The following is a 17567-nucleotide window of genomic DNA, read 5'->3' on the forward strand; positions in this document are numbered from 1 at the left end:
TATATTTTTTTTGGAATAATTTTTTATATTTAATGCAAAAATTTGAATACACGTAAGTGATCTTCTGTGACCGTGTACGAAGTGACGACACTGTAGCCCACACATTACCATTTTCATTGAAATTATCATTGTCGTAATTAATTGCAACAGAATCGCTAACGTCAGCGATCGTGCGGATCGCTGATCAGAGTCGTGCATTAATGTTCTCGGGTGTGCCTCCCGCGCCCACACTCGGCCTTGAGCAGAGAATCTTGATTAAGAGAGCGAGCGAGTGAGAGAAAACTGTGTGCGTTGTCAGTAGGGAAAAAAGAGAGAGTGAGAGAGAGAGAGAGAGGAAATGAGGGGGGAAACGTGCGAAAGAAAAGGAGGATGCAGATGTCAAGGATCCTAAAGGCGGAATACTGATTGTACGTGCGTGCGTATAATGTGATTTAAGGCAAAGGAATCGAAAAATTTCTCGAAGCTTATATTTAGTACTCACACTTACGAAAATAGATAAAAATTATCCAGATAACATGCACATATCTGTAGATGAACTTGTACGCGGAAACAAGCAAAAGCAAATGTGTTAATTTCGGACCAAATGTTTATTTTACTTCTTTATGTAAGACATATTTTATGTTATTTTATTTTAATATTATTTTTTTAAATTTTATTTCACGATACTTGGTATTATTGAATTATTTTATTTCAGCTGTATCAGTTAATTTTTTTGCGGAAACTATATACGTTATTAACTTGATATCTTTTGTTTATTTATGTGTGCAAAATCAGATGTTGGTATTCTTATTTATATAGCAAAGAATTATTATGTATGTTTTATATATATTTGTTTTAAAGGAAGAATCTGCTCGAAATTACTCGTAGAATTCGTAGTTTAAACGTATTTTATAACAGAGATGCCCTATATAAGATTCAATAATTTAAATTGAGAGAAAGAGAGGGAGAATGAGTGAGAGATTATTGTATACATTAATTTACGAGAATTACACGAATTCAAAGAGACATCAAAAATCCACCACTACTGTCTTGAGTAAATCGAAACATTCGAATGATCTTTGGTCATATTTTGACGTCTTATACAGAAAATTCTCGATATGGTACGCTTCCAAAATGTTCTTTTTATGGCACCGTCTATCCAGGCTCGACTGGATACACCGAGGGTTGTCCTCCTTTCTCTGACCATGACCCACCCCGGTAGCCCCCGGCTAGATAGTAGCTCTCAGCCCCGTTTCAATGCTCTCCCCCGCGTTCGTAACTCTACCCTGACATGCGCAACGCGTTCTCACCATAGAACATGTGTGCGTGTGTGCACGTACAAGGATGCCTTATATTCACTCGCTAATTTTGCGCGCAGTATGTAACAGGTGGATGACGTCAGATAGATTAGGTATCCCTATCAGGCGCTGTTGACAAGTTTTTTTTTTTTTTATTTTACCAAGAATTATGCATTTTCTTTAATTGGAAATCGAACTGAAGAAAAAATGTATCCAAACATTTATTCAAAGTATTAAAAAGAAGCTCATAAAAATGTACACATAAATTGCGTTTTAAATTTTATAGAATATCTAAATAATTTAAAATCTAAACAAAATTGTTATATAAAAGAGAAGAGTACAAGTTTGCGAAAATGCAGTGTTTGTAAATTTTAACGCTACACATTGAAAATTGTACATAATTATTTAACTCTCTATTTATCTCTCTAACCCAGGTGTTAGACATGAATTAAGTGACCCTTTAAATTCTCTCACAGTATCCTATATTGCATTAATATTAATTAACTCTATTATTATCAGTCTATTTATATCGAGCGGAATTTAGAGAAACAGACGGCAAATCGTTACTTTAATTAATTAAATCGACGAGAATCGGAGTGTCCATGTTCTACTATGAGATAAATAAGTATGAGAATGAGTACAAATATACACACGGACACACACATACACGAGGAAGAGAGTTTATTCAGGCACGAAGCATACCGCGGTGTAGGATGCGCGTTGACAGTGAAAGTTCCAAAGACGGATCCACTCCAGCTTCAGTAAACCGCTGCTTCTGATGCCGCTAGCTCTCCCTTGTGTCTGCCCATTCTACTCGTTCTCTCTCGAGCGATTCGTATGATCCGCCTGGCTTCAGTCGAAGGTGAACCGTCAGTGTTGCGACTTTGACGCTCGTGTGCCCATTATAGTTTCCAATTCCGTCAACATTATTGCGTCAATGAATCTCGAATGATCGATATTTTGCGGGTGATAGTGCGTGTATGTATAGGCGAGTAATTACAAAATTGTGCGCGCCTCACAGTGTAATCCTGCGCGCATTTGCATTATCAAAGGTCTCGCGTAATAATAATTTCCGAATAAAAACTAATTAAGAAAATTTTTATGCGGCTAATCCTCAAAGAAGATAATGTATAACAAAATAATATAATCAATTTCAAATAGATTTTCAGCAAAATTTTAATTTGGTAAAAACATAGTTATAAGAACGTATATAAGGTTGAAAATAATCGAAAATATAAAGGTTAATAATAATATTTTTTGAATTTTTTACCAAATTGATTAAAAACCTCATGTCAAACTGGTCGAAAAATGTACTTTAAAGAATCTTTGATTATTATGGAATATCCTACATAATTTATATATCATAAACATTGCGGAAAAAAATGTTTGGAGATAATTTAAAATTGGCCTTGAAAAAATTTTGCGAATTGAGTATCGCGTAATTAATCAATTCCAGTTTGCGTAGAGCAAATTTTATACGAAGAGCTACGCCGATTGTTGTTGGTTCAGAAACCGTGATACACATCGATGAGGTCGGAGCCATTCTTTCGCGCGTGTCTGCCGAGAACGCACGTGCGTGTGTTAATGCATCACCCCCACTAATGGACACATACACACTGCAATGCGATGATGCAGCAGCAGCTGCTGCTTCGCTTAGAATCTTTGGACTGACCCGCATATCCAAGAAAAAGCAATCGTCCGTTTGCTGTTCTTTCATTCATTTCTGTTTCATTTTGCGTTCACTTCCGTTTCGATTGACATTTGATACATAATTATAGTGAAGAAATCATAATTTATCTATGCTTGCTTATTTATTTAGCTATGCTTATTTTCGAATTTCTCTTAAATCTTTATACTTCTGTAAAATATACACTTACGTATTGGCGAAAATTATAATATTATATAGCTTTTTATTTTGCAAGAAGAATGGTAAAAGAATAATGAAACAAAATAATAAAATGGGAAAAGCATAGAGAAAAATAAATAGAGAACGATACGGATAGACGGACTCATACCAGATAACTATAGTACGTTTTTTGTGTGTGTTAATTGTCTTTTCCGAAAATTAAAAAAAAATTCTTAATTTTTAATACGAAGATGATTCTAATAATCAATCTTTATGTGTGAATCGATTGCTTCATATAAATAAAAATGAACATATTATGTGAAGTAATGAAAAGTAATAAGAAAAATAATACAACAAAATGTACGCGATAAAAACATACGCAGATAATTTTTTGTAAAAAATATATTTAAAATAGCAGATAGAAAAAAGAATAACCCGAACGAGTGGTAAGGATGTAGGAGTCATAAATGGAAAAGTAGAGCGAAGAAAGATGCTGACCCCGGTACTTTCCTTATATTCTATCTTACACAACTTCCACGAGGAGAGATCGCGGTCAAATCTACTTGCTATTATTATACCGTTATTCTAAAATAGTGCAAGTGTTCTCTTGCCTTTTATTTTTTGCTATTTTTTTATATATTTATCTATCAATCAAGCCATATATTTGTTTATATTTTTTTTTTTTCATTGCCATAATTCTTTTGCTTACACATTTATTCTTTATTTTAATACTTTAATAGTTTTGTTTATTACATTCATATGGGAAGCCAATATAATGATTTATGCGTGACAATTTTACGCATAAGTTTTCAATTATCTCTAAACATTTTATCGGAATGTTTATAATATATAAATTATGCAGGATACTCTAATAATCGGAAATTTTTTTAAGTACAGATTTTTTTGACCGATTTGACACGAGGTTTTTAAATTGATTTAGTAAAAAATTCAAGAAAGATTATTATATTAACCGCAATTTTCAACCTTACACGTTCTTATAACTATGTTCTTACCAAATTAAAATTTTGTTAAAAATCTATTTGAAATTGAATATATTATTTTGTTATATATCTTTATTATCTTCCTTGAGGATTAGTCGCATAAAATTATTTTTAATAACTTTTTATTCGAAAATTGTGTTAATATATTGAAAGAGAGAGAAAGACAGAGAAACACCTATTTGTTAAGAAGATATTGATCCTAAATTAGACAAAAAATATGTTATTGATGATTTATGATATATTTGCTGGTTTCGGAATATTTATTTTTTAAATCATAATAAAACGCTAGACATGGCACAAATTTGCTTATATTGTTAAAAACTTTATAATAATATAATATATTAAATTAATATATATGCGTATATTTGCACTCGCTGTCAGAAATGTTTTAATACATGAAATTCCACAATTGAAGCTCGTGTAAAAACATATTTAGAAAAATAATATAAATAATAAAAGAATGTATACGTGTACACACATTACTTAAATATGTACTATTTTTACATTCTTTTAAAGAAGTCGATTAATTATACAATAATCACATACCCACACACACATATACACACAAAATCGAGCCTAATACATTTACATGCAATCAGATAAAACAATCGCTTTTGTTTTTCTAAATTGGAAAAATTTTATATTGTATTCTCTTTTTCAAATCATTATTTACTGACAGTTAAGCAGAAATAAGACACGTTTAATATTTTGTTCATTTCATCAAATTTTATAAATGACAGTGTAGTAGAATTCAGCATCGCGCGCGCGATCTTTAATTATTCAAACCTCAGAGTCGAATCGGGGATCTCAGCATCAATTTCTGATTCTTACTAATTATATAACGGCATGGAATGATGAATTGTTAAACTCACACGGCAATAATGAACACGAGTGAAATCACTTAGTTTACTGATTTCGTTATAATATCTTGAAAAAATTAATTGTAATGCATTTATTAAACATCGAAAATTAAAGCATCTTTGGAATTCGAGTATAAATGCGAATATAAATATATAATATTATAAAGTACTTTTCAGCTGATTTAAATTAACTCTCTATCTTTAATGATAAAGTCTAATTTTAAAACCAAGCAATTATATAAAATTTGAATCCGCTGTTCCGTGAACTGAAAAAGTAGCGTCAGATAACTTTTGTTTAAGTTTTATTTGTATGTAATTTATAATATATCAAATTTGTCAATTGTTTTATGGAACGTGTTATATATTTATGTTTATTATTACATATTTCTTTATCTTTTTACAATTGGCATTATATACTCAGAATTTGATAAAACATCTATTTATTTATCTATCTTTTTTAAAATCTTGCCGTTGCTTTTCTTTCTAAAAGAATTTTTCGATGGAATATAATAATGAATTATATAATATGATCAAAGTTTTACATCTTTCGATTCCTTTAAGGCCTTTAAATCTTCTTCAGAGAAAAAAAATATTTTTATTTGATTTTTGTATACTTGGATTCTTGTACAACTTATATTAGCCATTTTTTTCTACCGCGTTCGAGTGTACATATTTATATATACTAGAAAACACACATACTCATGTCATTATCTCATCCGCGGGAAGGCGAGGCTGCGCGAATGTGGAAGAAATTTCGGATACAAGCTCGATTTTCAACGCTCGATCCTTTTCTTCAGGATTTTACACGAAAAAAAAATGTTGATCCCGCGATCTTCAAAGGACGCAAGTAAATTTAAAGCAACAATCCATACGCGATCCATTATATTCACTCGTAATTGACTTGTAGATATCGTGTAAAGATAATTAAGGACGATTTTCGACTGATCGCGAAACATCGAACTATTTGACACTATACTAGAGAGTGAAAAGAAATATTGAAAGGTGGAGGAGAACGGTGAGATGCTGCAGACAATGCCACGGATACCAATCGCGGGGATTCGCAGAAGATGGGGCAATAAATATGCCGGAAATCTTCAGGAATCTAGTCCGGAAGTGTCAAGTAGCGATACATTCTCACCAAGATTTCAAGCGGATTCGGGCACCGCAGTGCGTGACGAGGATCTTCAACTTTGGGATTTGGATCTTCATCGTGGTCTTAAAACACAATCGGATACTAATCACTATCGTACTGTTACCACCAACATCGCGGAATTAACTAGTAACGATCATCCAACTTCACCGTTCCCTGTCTCGATCCAAGGTAAATTCAAGCAATGCTCATGATGATGGAATTATAATATATATTGATCTTTGCGCGAATAATTATTAGATTCATATATTTTACACATGTCTTGCAAATTTTTCAAATTTTTAAATATAGCCAAAAAGATGACTTGATATTTATAAAAATCGTGCAAATATATATATATCTCTTTGCAAAACAAGGAGGGAGGTTAATATAATTTAATGATAATTAAAAAATGGCTTGAAAAGATTATTCCTAGACAATCAAGCTTATCAAGAACAGATTTTGCACGATACTTGTGCTAAAAAATTTGTCGGCAGAAAAGCAATGTTGTCGGCAAAATATTGATTGAATACAGTAATAAAAAATATAATAAAATAATGCTGCTAATAAAATATACAATAATAAAATTTGCTGGCATAAATTGAAGGCGAAAAATCAAGCAGATCTCTAGATAATATGTATCTTGATCGAATCTTTTAGCAAATTGTGATATACTGCTAACATTTTGTTTCACGTGTATGAATTCTTTTTGAACACTTATCCTTGAGTACGACGCCGATACTGTTATAATACTATGGATATTTTATGATCTATTATATAAAATATTTCTCTCAAATATTTTGATTATCGATTATTACTATATTAGGAAGTATGTGTGAGAAGTTTAGAAAATCTTATGTTACATCATAATTGTCATTATGTATGTGTGTGTTCTTTTATAAAGAAAAATAATTAAAGACTCTTAAAAACTTTAATCGTTAAATTTAAAATGTTTTTCGACTAAAAACTCCACTTTTTATATCGTATATTATTATATACAATCTTCATAAATCTTAAGTATTCAAGAGTTTGTTAACATAACTTTTAAAAAATTTATTATACAAAGTATATCCCAAACAGAACATTAATTTATGAGGGTGGTCGTATAACATTATTTCTTATAAAATTTTAAGTTGGCTAATACATTTTACTATTCACATTATCAACATTTTCTTGGTCCAAATGTCAACAGATTGATGTGTCAAGATGTTTTTAATCGTGCTATTAAAAATAAAAAGTTTTTTACAAATTAAATTTTATGCATACAAGTAAATTCAAACATTTGTAGTTTATTTTGAATATCTATCGGATATTCAACTTGAGATTCAGTTACTAAAATATTGGGATATTAAAATGTAGAAATTGTATATCAAAAACTATTATTTTTCCTCATATTTTTGTTGAAAAAAAAAAAGTTTAATGACACAAATTTGTTGATTTTTAATGTCACAGATATTAGATATAAAAGATTTTAGATTTTTTACATATTTTTCGATGCTCTTTGTACTATAATATCTCCAGATTTCCATTGACAAAAATAAATTGATGCTCCGTGACTTTGGCAAATTTGAAAAAAAAAAAAATTGAAAAGAAAGCGTTAAATATATCGTTAATCTGCGTATTCGTCTAATATACGCATATTTTCAAGGAGTTCTTACACGTGAATCTGTTTCTTTTTTTCCGCTTCGTACGGGTTTACGTCTACGTCTTTCCATTTCCTCTTTTCGCACGCTCGCTTAACCAGTCTACCATCTCCTCTGATCTCTGGAAGGAAACGAGGCAGTGTTCACTGGCCTGTTTTAGCTTTCGTCTCTCAACACAGTGAGCACAGTGCGATGCGGTGGGAGAAATAGAGAGGGAAAAACTCGCCATTTGTTAGGTAAGACAAGAGAACAAGGAGGACACGAGTGGCTGTGTGCGTCTGCTCGTATAGATATTCACCAAGAGAGCCAGAGTCAAGGCCGCTCACTCTGTTATGTCGTGAGAGAGAGGTACTAACCAACATGGAAACCTTGTTGAGGAATATTGAAGCCAGCAACCGTGCGTTGAGTTCGCGCGTCGAATCTTTTCTGGGCTTGTAGTGTATAGAAACGCACTTGCCAATCGTATAACACGAAATTTACATTTACACATCTACTTCCTAAATATTTATCTTTTTATCACTTGAGATACGAGAGATGATAACACATACACATACACACATGCACGCACGCACGCTCGCATACATATATAAGAAGATATGATAAATAGTTCAATTAATGTTAAAATGAACAAATAATTGTTATTAGATAATAATATGTTCTCTTAAATATATATGTGCCAATACTCCGCGAAAAATTTTTTCATTTGTATTCTATCTTTCATTTTACATTATTTCATAATGAGAATTACTTGATTAATTTGAAATTAACTTTTTCTTATTGAAAAGGAAGATCATCGTTAATCGTAACTTTTTAACTTTTAATATTATGCATCTTTATAATTGACTCTAAAGTGAAAAAAAAAATTCTATCGGTAAAAAATAATGTATGATACAAGTGGGACACTCTATTTATATAGATAAGAATGAACAATGCGCGCATTAAAAGATGCAAGAAAAAGATACACAATTCTCATCAATTATGAATACTTATTATTTCTCTATTCTTGTCCGTATTTTTTTAATTTATTATTTATCTTGCATATTACTGATATGTCGTTTAATATAAAGATTAAGATATAAAAAATTTCAGGTATATAAAAATCTTGAATCACTGAAGAGAGTGTGCGAATATCTGAAATATAATAATAACCTTTAAGAGAGAGAGAGAGAGAGAGAGAGAGAGGAGAGAGAATCTTAAAGGGAGATGATCCAATGATTTAAAAAAAATATAATATACTAACTGGGATACGATGTGAGAAAATAGAAAAAGACACGTGTCACTTGTTGAATGGAAATAATTTACGCTTATCTGGGAAGGGAGGGATATATAAGATCTATAAGTATATTATGAATTATATATAACTTACAATTTTGATCAAATATTTGCTAATATTCATTAAATATTTTATATAAAAAATAAGTAAACAGTGAAAAACTATTTTGAAAATGGCACAACGAGACTACCTCTCTATTCAGTTTTAGGCTGACTTTATCATCTGTCAATTTTTATCCGCCCGCATGCATCCATTGAGCATTGAGCTCCATAACATACTGAAGTGAGCCTTCAAGGGTGGGGGAATGACCCAATTCATAGAAAAGGACACATACTTGTATGGATCGCTATCTTTGTCAGGGATTCGCTGATTGGTTGATACCATTATAGTATCATAATCAAAAACATCGACTATACATGTACGCTTCTCTCCGCATGTATTTTATGAATTGAAAGAAAAATAAAATAATTATCAGCCATTTACAATTTAATTCGAATAGTTTGAATTAATAAATAAAACCAAAAACACTTCCCGGAAGTTGCAGATCGCTTTTTATCACTAAATATCTTGAGAAATGTTTTCAATTCAGATGGTATTAAATGTGCGTAAAAAGAGATAGATAGATAGATGGATAGAGAGAGAGAGAGATCTAACCAAAAATATACCTGTCTTTCTAATTTTGGCTTCGATTTTTTATAGGGGATATAGCATAAGGAAAAAGATTACTCCAATATATACTATAAAGCTCACTGGCATGCGTTTACATATGTATGTATATATATTTATATACATGGGTTAAGCGCTGTTATACTCAATGCGCACATATATTTATATACATATATGTATTTATGTATCGAAGCGTGTACGTATACTATATGTAATGTGTTCATACTTTCACCGACCATGACTTCTAACTTGCCTACGCCTCACTCGGCGAATGGAAATAGATAAAAGAGGTAATAGAGACGCGTAACGATATCGCTATAAAGGTTACGGAAACCTGTTTGCCTATCCAGTTGGTAGGAAGGAAGAGTTGCTACGCATATATTTCTTTAGATATTACAAATTGCCATTTTCAATTGCAATAATATTTGATAGCAGGTATTTTGAATGTTGCACATTATATAATATTATATATTATCGATCTTTAATAAAACACACATAACCTTAATTTTTTAATTAATATTATAAATAGAAAACTAATATATATATAAATTATATAAATATATAAATAATATAAGTGGCGCGGGGGGAGGGGATGAATATATCTTTCAAAAGCCAATGCCTTTAAATATAATAATTATATTAATACAATATTTTTGTGTTGAAAATTTAAGCTATTTCGAAATAATTTATATAATAATACTGTTACATTAGTATGTACTAATATAGATTTATATTTACTTATTATATATATATATATATATATATTTATAAGACACCAGCTAAAAAGCCTGCAAATATTCATGAAAAAATTTAATATATATAAACTTATAATAGTATATTATATCGTATATTGAAAATTATATACATACACATACACTATTTATTTATGAACAAAATATTGTATTAATAATTAATGCAATATATATAATTAATGCAAGTATTATATTAATCATTAATGTAATAGTTGCAATTAATTGTTGCAATATTGAAAAAGCAATATAAATTAATTTAAAATTTAATGTATAAAATTTGAAAATCATTTATTTGAGAAGTTTGTCGGATATATTTTCTCATCGAAATTATATGAGTATCAATTTCTATTATATTATATGTAAAATAATTTACGCTTATCTGGGAAGGGAGGGATATATAAGATCTATAAGTATATTATGAATTATATATAACTTACAATTTTGATCAAATATTTGCTAATATTCATTAAATATTTTATATAAAAAATAAATAAACAGTAAAAAACTATTTTGAAAATGGCACAACGAGACTACCTCTCTATTCAGTTTTAGGCTGACTTTATCATCTGTCAATTTTTATCCGCCCGCATGCATCCATTGAGCATTGAGCTCCATAACATACTGAAGTGAGCCTTCAAGGGTGGGGGAATGACCCAATTCATAGAAAAGGACACATACTTGTATGGATCGCTATCTTTGTCAGGGATTCGCTGATTGGTTGATACCATTATAGTATCATAATCAAAAACATCGACTATACATGTACGCTTCTCTCCGCATGTATTTTATGAATTGAAAGAAAAATAAAATAATTATCAGCCATTTACAATTTAATTCGAATAGTTTGAATTAATAAATAAAACCAAAAACACTTCCCGGAAGTTGCAGATCGCTTTTTATCACTAAATATCTTGAGAAATGTTTTCAATTCAGATGGTATTAAATGTGCGTAAAAAGAGATAGATAGATAGATGGATAGAGAGAGAGAGAGATCTAACCAAAAATATACCTGTCTTTCTAATTTTGGCTTCGATTTTTTATAGGGGATATAGCATAAGGAAAAAGATTACTCCAATATATACTATAAAGCTCACTGGCATGCGTTTACATATGTATGTATATATATTTATATACATGGGTTAAGCGCTGTTATACTCAATGCGCACATATATTTATATACATATATGTATTTATGTATCGAAGCGTGTACGTATACTATATGTAATGTGTTCATACTTTCACCGACCATGACTTCTAACTTGCCTACGCCTCACTCGGCGAATGGAAATAGATAAAAGAGGTAATAGAGACGCGTAACGATATCGCTATAAAGGTTACGGAAACCTGTTTGCCTATCCAGTTGGTAGGAAGGAAGAGTTGCTACGCATATATTTCTTTAGATATTACAAATTGCCATTTTCAATTGCAATAATATTTGATAGCAGGTATTTTGAATGTTGCACATTATATAATATTATATATTATCGATCTTTAATAAAACACACATAACCTTAATTTTTTAATTAATATTATAAATAGAAAACTAATATATATATAAATTATATAAATATATAAATAATATAAGTGGCGCGGGGGGAGGGGATGAATATATCTTTCAAAAGCCAATGCCTTTAAATATAATAATTATATTAATACAATATTTTTGTGTTGAAAATTTAAGCTATTTCGAAATAATTTATATAATAATACTGTTACATTAGTATGTACTAATATAGATTTATATTTACTTATTATATATATATATATATATATATTTATAAGACACCAGCTAAAAAGCCTGCAAATATTCATGAAAAAATTTAATATATATAAACTTATAATAGTATATTATATCGTATATTGAAAATTATATACATACACATACACTATTTATTTATGAACAAAATATTGTATTAATAATTAATGCAATATATATAATTAATGCAAGTATTATATTAATCATTAATGTAATAGTTGCAATTAATTGTTGCAATATTGAAAAAGCAATATAAATTAATTTAAAATTTAATGTATAAAATTTGAAAATCATTTATTTGAGAAGTTTGTCGGATATATTTTCTCATCGAAATTATATGAGTATCAATTTCTATTATATTATATGTAAACAACAAAAACGATTAGAAAAGAATCTATTATCTAATTTATATAAAAGAGAGAAAAAAAGATTTTGAACTTATCGATACTTATCTGCAACAAACATATAATACTATAATCGATTCAAATATATTTCAGAACTTTTGTCAATATAAATTTATATTTTATATTTCAGGTAGGGACGAACTGTCTCAGTCAGGTTCAATAAACGGTTACGGAAATAATTCCGGGGGTGGTAATTGTGGTGGAGGTGGCGGTGGCAATGGGAATGGAAGCGGTACTAGTGAAGGGTGTGATGCAAAGAAAAGGAAAGGACCCACGCCACGGCAACAGGAAGAATTGTGCCTTGTATGCGGCGATCGTGCGTCTGGTTATCACTACAACGCCCTGACGTGCGAGGGTTGCAAAGGATTTTTCAGACGCAGCATCACCAGGAACGCTGTATACCAGTGCAAGTATGGCAATGGCTGCGAAATCGACATGTATATGCGACGCAAGTGTCAGGAGTGCAGACTAAAGAAATGCTTGACGGTCGGTATGAGACCAGAATGCGTTGTGCCCGAATATCAATGTGCGGTAAAGAGAAAGGAGAAGAAAGCACAGAAGGTAGAACGCACAACAGTAAAGTATTTTATATTATACAATGTTTCTTTTGAAGATGTTATATTTTCTTTTGAATGTGGATATTTTCGTAAAACTTTTTGAAACAGATTTTTATTTACTATTAATAAAATCTTGATGTAAATAATTGTCTAATCAAATAGAGATGCTTATTGTACAAAGCTCCAGAATAGTAATGAATTAAAATTTAACTATAGATGCCCACACAATATTTTATAAATATTCTTATAATTTCTTATACACGCTTTGCTTCAAAGTTTTGTTTGTATAGTTAATAAATAAAATCAAGGAAAAACGTTAAAAATGTATAATTTTAAAGAATCCTTGTTGCCAAATTGTACTAAATCCATATTAACAATGGAGATTGCATGTTATGAAAGATTCCTATAGCTTTTTCTTTTCTTTTTTCCTTTTTTCATTTCTTGAAAATATATATTTACAGAAAATAAGTTTTTTAATTTCACTGCTTTAGTTTAAATTACTTTGGAGATTAAATATGTTTATGTATTTAATTTTTTACATTTACGGATTCTTCTTACTGTAACATCATTACATTCTTACTATTTATTTATGTCTTTGTAATGTGTTGCAGGAAAAGGACAAACCGAATAGTACGACGATGAATGGTTCACCAGGCAGCGCCGGAATAGGTGATCAGATGGGCGTGAAAATCGAACCAGCGGAAGCGGAATCGTTGTCTGTGTCTGGAAGTAGTGGCATTCTCACTCCTGTCAGCCCTTACACTTGTGTCAAGCCTATTAGCCCTGAACAAGAGGAACTAATAAACAGGCTCGTGTCTTTCCAATGTGAATTTGAGCAACCAAGCGAAGAGGATCTGAAAAGGATTACGGTACGTACCCTGCATCTTGTATTGGACGGACTGTGTGTATTGTTTATATTATAAATCCTTCATTAGTCATCTTCTTACATATACATGTTGCAGACTTTTTAAAAAAGATTGAATTTATAAAAAGTCTGCAACGCAATACATGCATTTGTTCGCACATGTATTATTTTAAATAAAAATATGTCATGTACATATTAATCTATATCTAATTGTATAAATTTTACAAATTATATAGATTTTGTGTAGATTTTTAATTTCATGTTTTTAACGATTAATGCAATAAGCAATTTAGTACTTAACATAACACGTTTTGTCTTCCAGAATCAACCCCTGGAGGGCGAAGATCCGAGTGACTACAGTTTCAGACACATCACTGAAATTACGATCCTGACCGTGCAGTTGATCGTTGAGTTCTCGAAGAGGTTACCCGGTTTCAACGAGTTGTTGCGCGAAGATCAGATTACCCTGTTGAAAGCATGCTCCAGTGAAGTGATGATGCTGCGAATGGCAAGAAAGTACGATGTGCAAACTGATAGCATCATTTTTGCTAACAATCAACCGTATACGCGTGACAGCTACAATGTCGCCGGAATGGGAGAAACCATCGAGGATCTTTTACGATTCTGCCGTCAAATGTATGCCATGAGGGTCAATAATGCCGAGTATGCTTTACTCACAGCTATCGTCATTTTTTCAGGTCCGTGTATATATATCGTATTAAATTTTAAATATATTCATAAAAGCGATGTTTATATATAATGGTGCAAAATATATCAATAATAATACCTCTTCTTCTTATTCAAAATCCTTTTCAATAGTCTATATTTCTTCAACTACAAATGTAAATTGTCTTAGCAAAAGCGAAGAAACTTATCTTTTTATCAGAGTCTGTTTATTTTTATTTAATTTATGTAGAATGTTTTGAAAGCGCTGTTGTTTTGAATATTTTTAATGAGATCACCGTTTCATGTCTTCTATCAATGAAATATGCAATAATAATGTACTTTGAATTCCAATCCCATTATTTCTATCATTTCATATAATTTAAATTTAATAATAATTGTTGCAGAGAGACCCAATCTGTTGGAAAGCAGAAAGGTGGAGAAGCTTCAAGAGATCTACTTGAAGACGCTGAAAGCGTACGTGGATAATCGTCGTCGGCCGAAGTCTGGTACGATCTTCGCTAAGCTCCTGTCAGTTTTAACCGAACTTAGAACCCTTGGCAATCAAAACAGTGAGATGTGCTTGAACTTGAAATTTAAGAACAAGAAGCTGCCAGTTTTCCTCGCCGAAATCTGGGACGTGATGCCCTAGTTTCCCAGTCGCCGATTAACGGCAATTGCGCCGGTCGGCTGAACAAATTTTTTGACGTCGTAATAGCAGCAGCAGCGGCAGCAGCAGCAGCAGCAGCAACGGCGTCGATGGACGCATGGACGTGGAAAACGGCCTGCGCGACTCTTATACTAGTGCACCACTATGCCACTGCCTCACCGTCGCAAGTCAACATATTGTATCAGACGCTGTTCTAGGTTCATTACGATCATTTGTTCTTTCTCGATGATCGACCACCTCTAGGTATCATCCTGGACTGATCGATCTTTATATGGTTTGTAAGGATAAGCATAAACAAGCCGGCCCTGCACCACTCGCGTGTGATTCACATGTGACGCAAAAAAAAAGTCGTACTTCGCAGATCTGGATGTATGGATGTGAAACTGTAAAAAAGAGAGAGAAAACCGTCGAAGATTTTTGTGAAAATGGTAAATGATGCAAATGATGAGTTCATTTAAGAGCAACGTATTAATGAGGACATACACTATCAAAAAAAAAAAAAAAAAAAAAGAAAAGATACATCTGTGATAAAAGAGTTGATCCATATAGTACTATGAAACGAAGGATTCAGAGAATCAAGGCTTTATGCTACCAAAGATCCATAATATCAAATAAACGTGATATCAAATCAGTATGATCCATAGAAACTGATCTTTGGAGAAAAGTCTAGCCACTTATCTATTTAAATCTATAACCTCCATAATATTCATCTATCAAAAATATTTTATTTAAATCGAATCAACGCTCACTTTGAGCCACGAGCCAATCGTACCAGTATTTTCTCTTGCGCGCGAAGTCACATATTGTAAACAAAGCCACGCGAGCCACGTAGGGCCGGCTCGAGAACGAGGAAGAAGAAAAAGCCCTGCATATTGGAAACGTGCGGAAACATGTGCATTTCGAACAGGAGCAGAAGAGGAAACATAAAAAAGGATTATACATTGTTGTGAGAGAAAGGCAGTGGCGCGGCCCAGGCTGTGATACATAGAGAACAGTACAGAGAATGAAGATATATAAAGAAAGCTACCTGCAATTTACATTTTATCGCTATGTCTCCTACCTGGATACATCCTTACATACAATCGATATGTAAATGTAATGTATTATATGATATAAGATATATTGATATATCGGATGAATCACATTTGTCATTCAAGAGAAAGTGAATAGTGACAAATGCAATTATTATAAGGGAGAGAAAAAATAGAAGGATATAGTAACAGGGTGAGAAAAGGAGAATCGTGATAATGACGAAGAATAATTATTTAAGTAATCGGCGATACCGCTCGCAAAAAGAAAGTTCGAGAATTAAAATCTTTAGTCAACAGTAATATACAACATTCTCCCAAGTTTTGACCGTAAAAAGAGTAAAGATGAATAAAGCCTGTAAAGTGTTCGCTGTTGAGCAGCGTCGCACAAATGGAGCGCAAAGTTAAAGAAAGAAACGATACATAACAATACCATAGAGTCTATATCACGCATACACATACAGCATAATATATCTTGCTAGCATATACATTGTTCATATAGAGAGAAGGAGAGAGTGCGAGGAGCATGCATGTGTGCGCGCACGTAAAAGAAAGAAAGAAAGAAAGAGAGAGAGAGAGAGAGAGAGAGAGACTAGAGCACGGGCCAGAAAATTAGGGAGTCAAAGGTTGAAGAGGATCTACACCGCAGCAGGATAACGCGTCTTAGAATTCTATATATTAATATTTTTACTAATACAGATCATAAAAACGGTTAGGACGTCCCACAAAAAAAAAGGGGGTAAAGAACTAGAAAAATAAAATTATTTTCGCGAGATATATATTTTTTACGGGATATAACATGTTTAAATGTTATAAAACAGAAACTGTTTGATATGCATTACTTTTTTACGAAAATACAAAAATGTTCGTAAAATAAGTAATGCAGAAAACACAGAAGAATATTTATGTCATGTATTAATATTTGTTTTTTTTTACACATACACACATCGTTCATTCTAAAATTTTAACAAAAAAATATGTTCTTAAAATATATAAAAAAAGATATATGTATATATGCGGGACGTCCTACAAAGATATGCGAGGAAATATAACGATATTCATGAAGAATACTGATGTCTTTTTTATGGGGCAACTGATATAAGACACTCCGATTGTTCTCAAACAGAAATATGGGAATACATAATATTTTTTTTATTAAGGAAAAGATATATATATG

General features: G+C 31.5%; 1 protein-coding gene across 6 annotated transcripts in view; it reads left to right on the forward strand.

Annotated features, from left to right (window-relative positions):
• Positions 1–16968, forward strand: part of LOC115244227 (ecdysone receptor) — a 39148-nt gene extending 22180 nt beyond the window's left edge. For 5 of the 6 annotated variants that reach the window (XM_029821702.1, XM_029821697.1, XM_029821699.1 and 2 more), the window contains 4 exons: positions 12738–13168; positions 13776–14033; positions 14352–14727; positions 15100–16968. In XM_029821702.1, coding sequence (XP_029677562.1) covers positions 12738–13168; positions 13776–14033; positions 14352–14727; positions 15100–15344 — 1310 coding nt within the window. In that variant the 3' untranslated portion in view covers positions 15345–16968. Of the gene's footprint in view, positions 1–1594; positions 2330–5781; positions 6306–12737; positions 13169–13775; positions 14034–14351; positions 14728–15099 lie in introns of those variants that run through there. The other variant, XM_029821703.1, reaches the window with a different exon arrangement.
• The last annotated feature ends 599 nt before the right edge of the window (positions 16969–17567 follow it).

This window comes from Formica exsecta, unplaced genomic scaffold, assembly GCF_003651465.1.
Source record: "Formica exsecta isolate Colony F162 unplaced genomic scaffold, ASM365146v1 scaffold80, whole genome shotgun sequence".
In the NCBI taxonomy this organism is placed as follows: Eukaryota; Metazoa; Arthropoda; class Insecta; order Hymenoptera; family Formicidae; genus Formica; species Formica exsecta.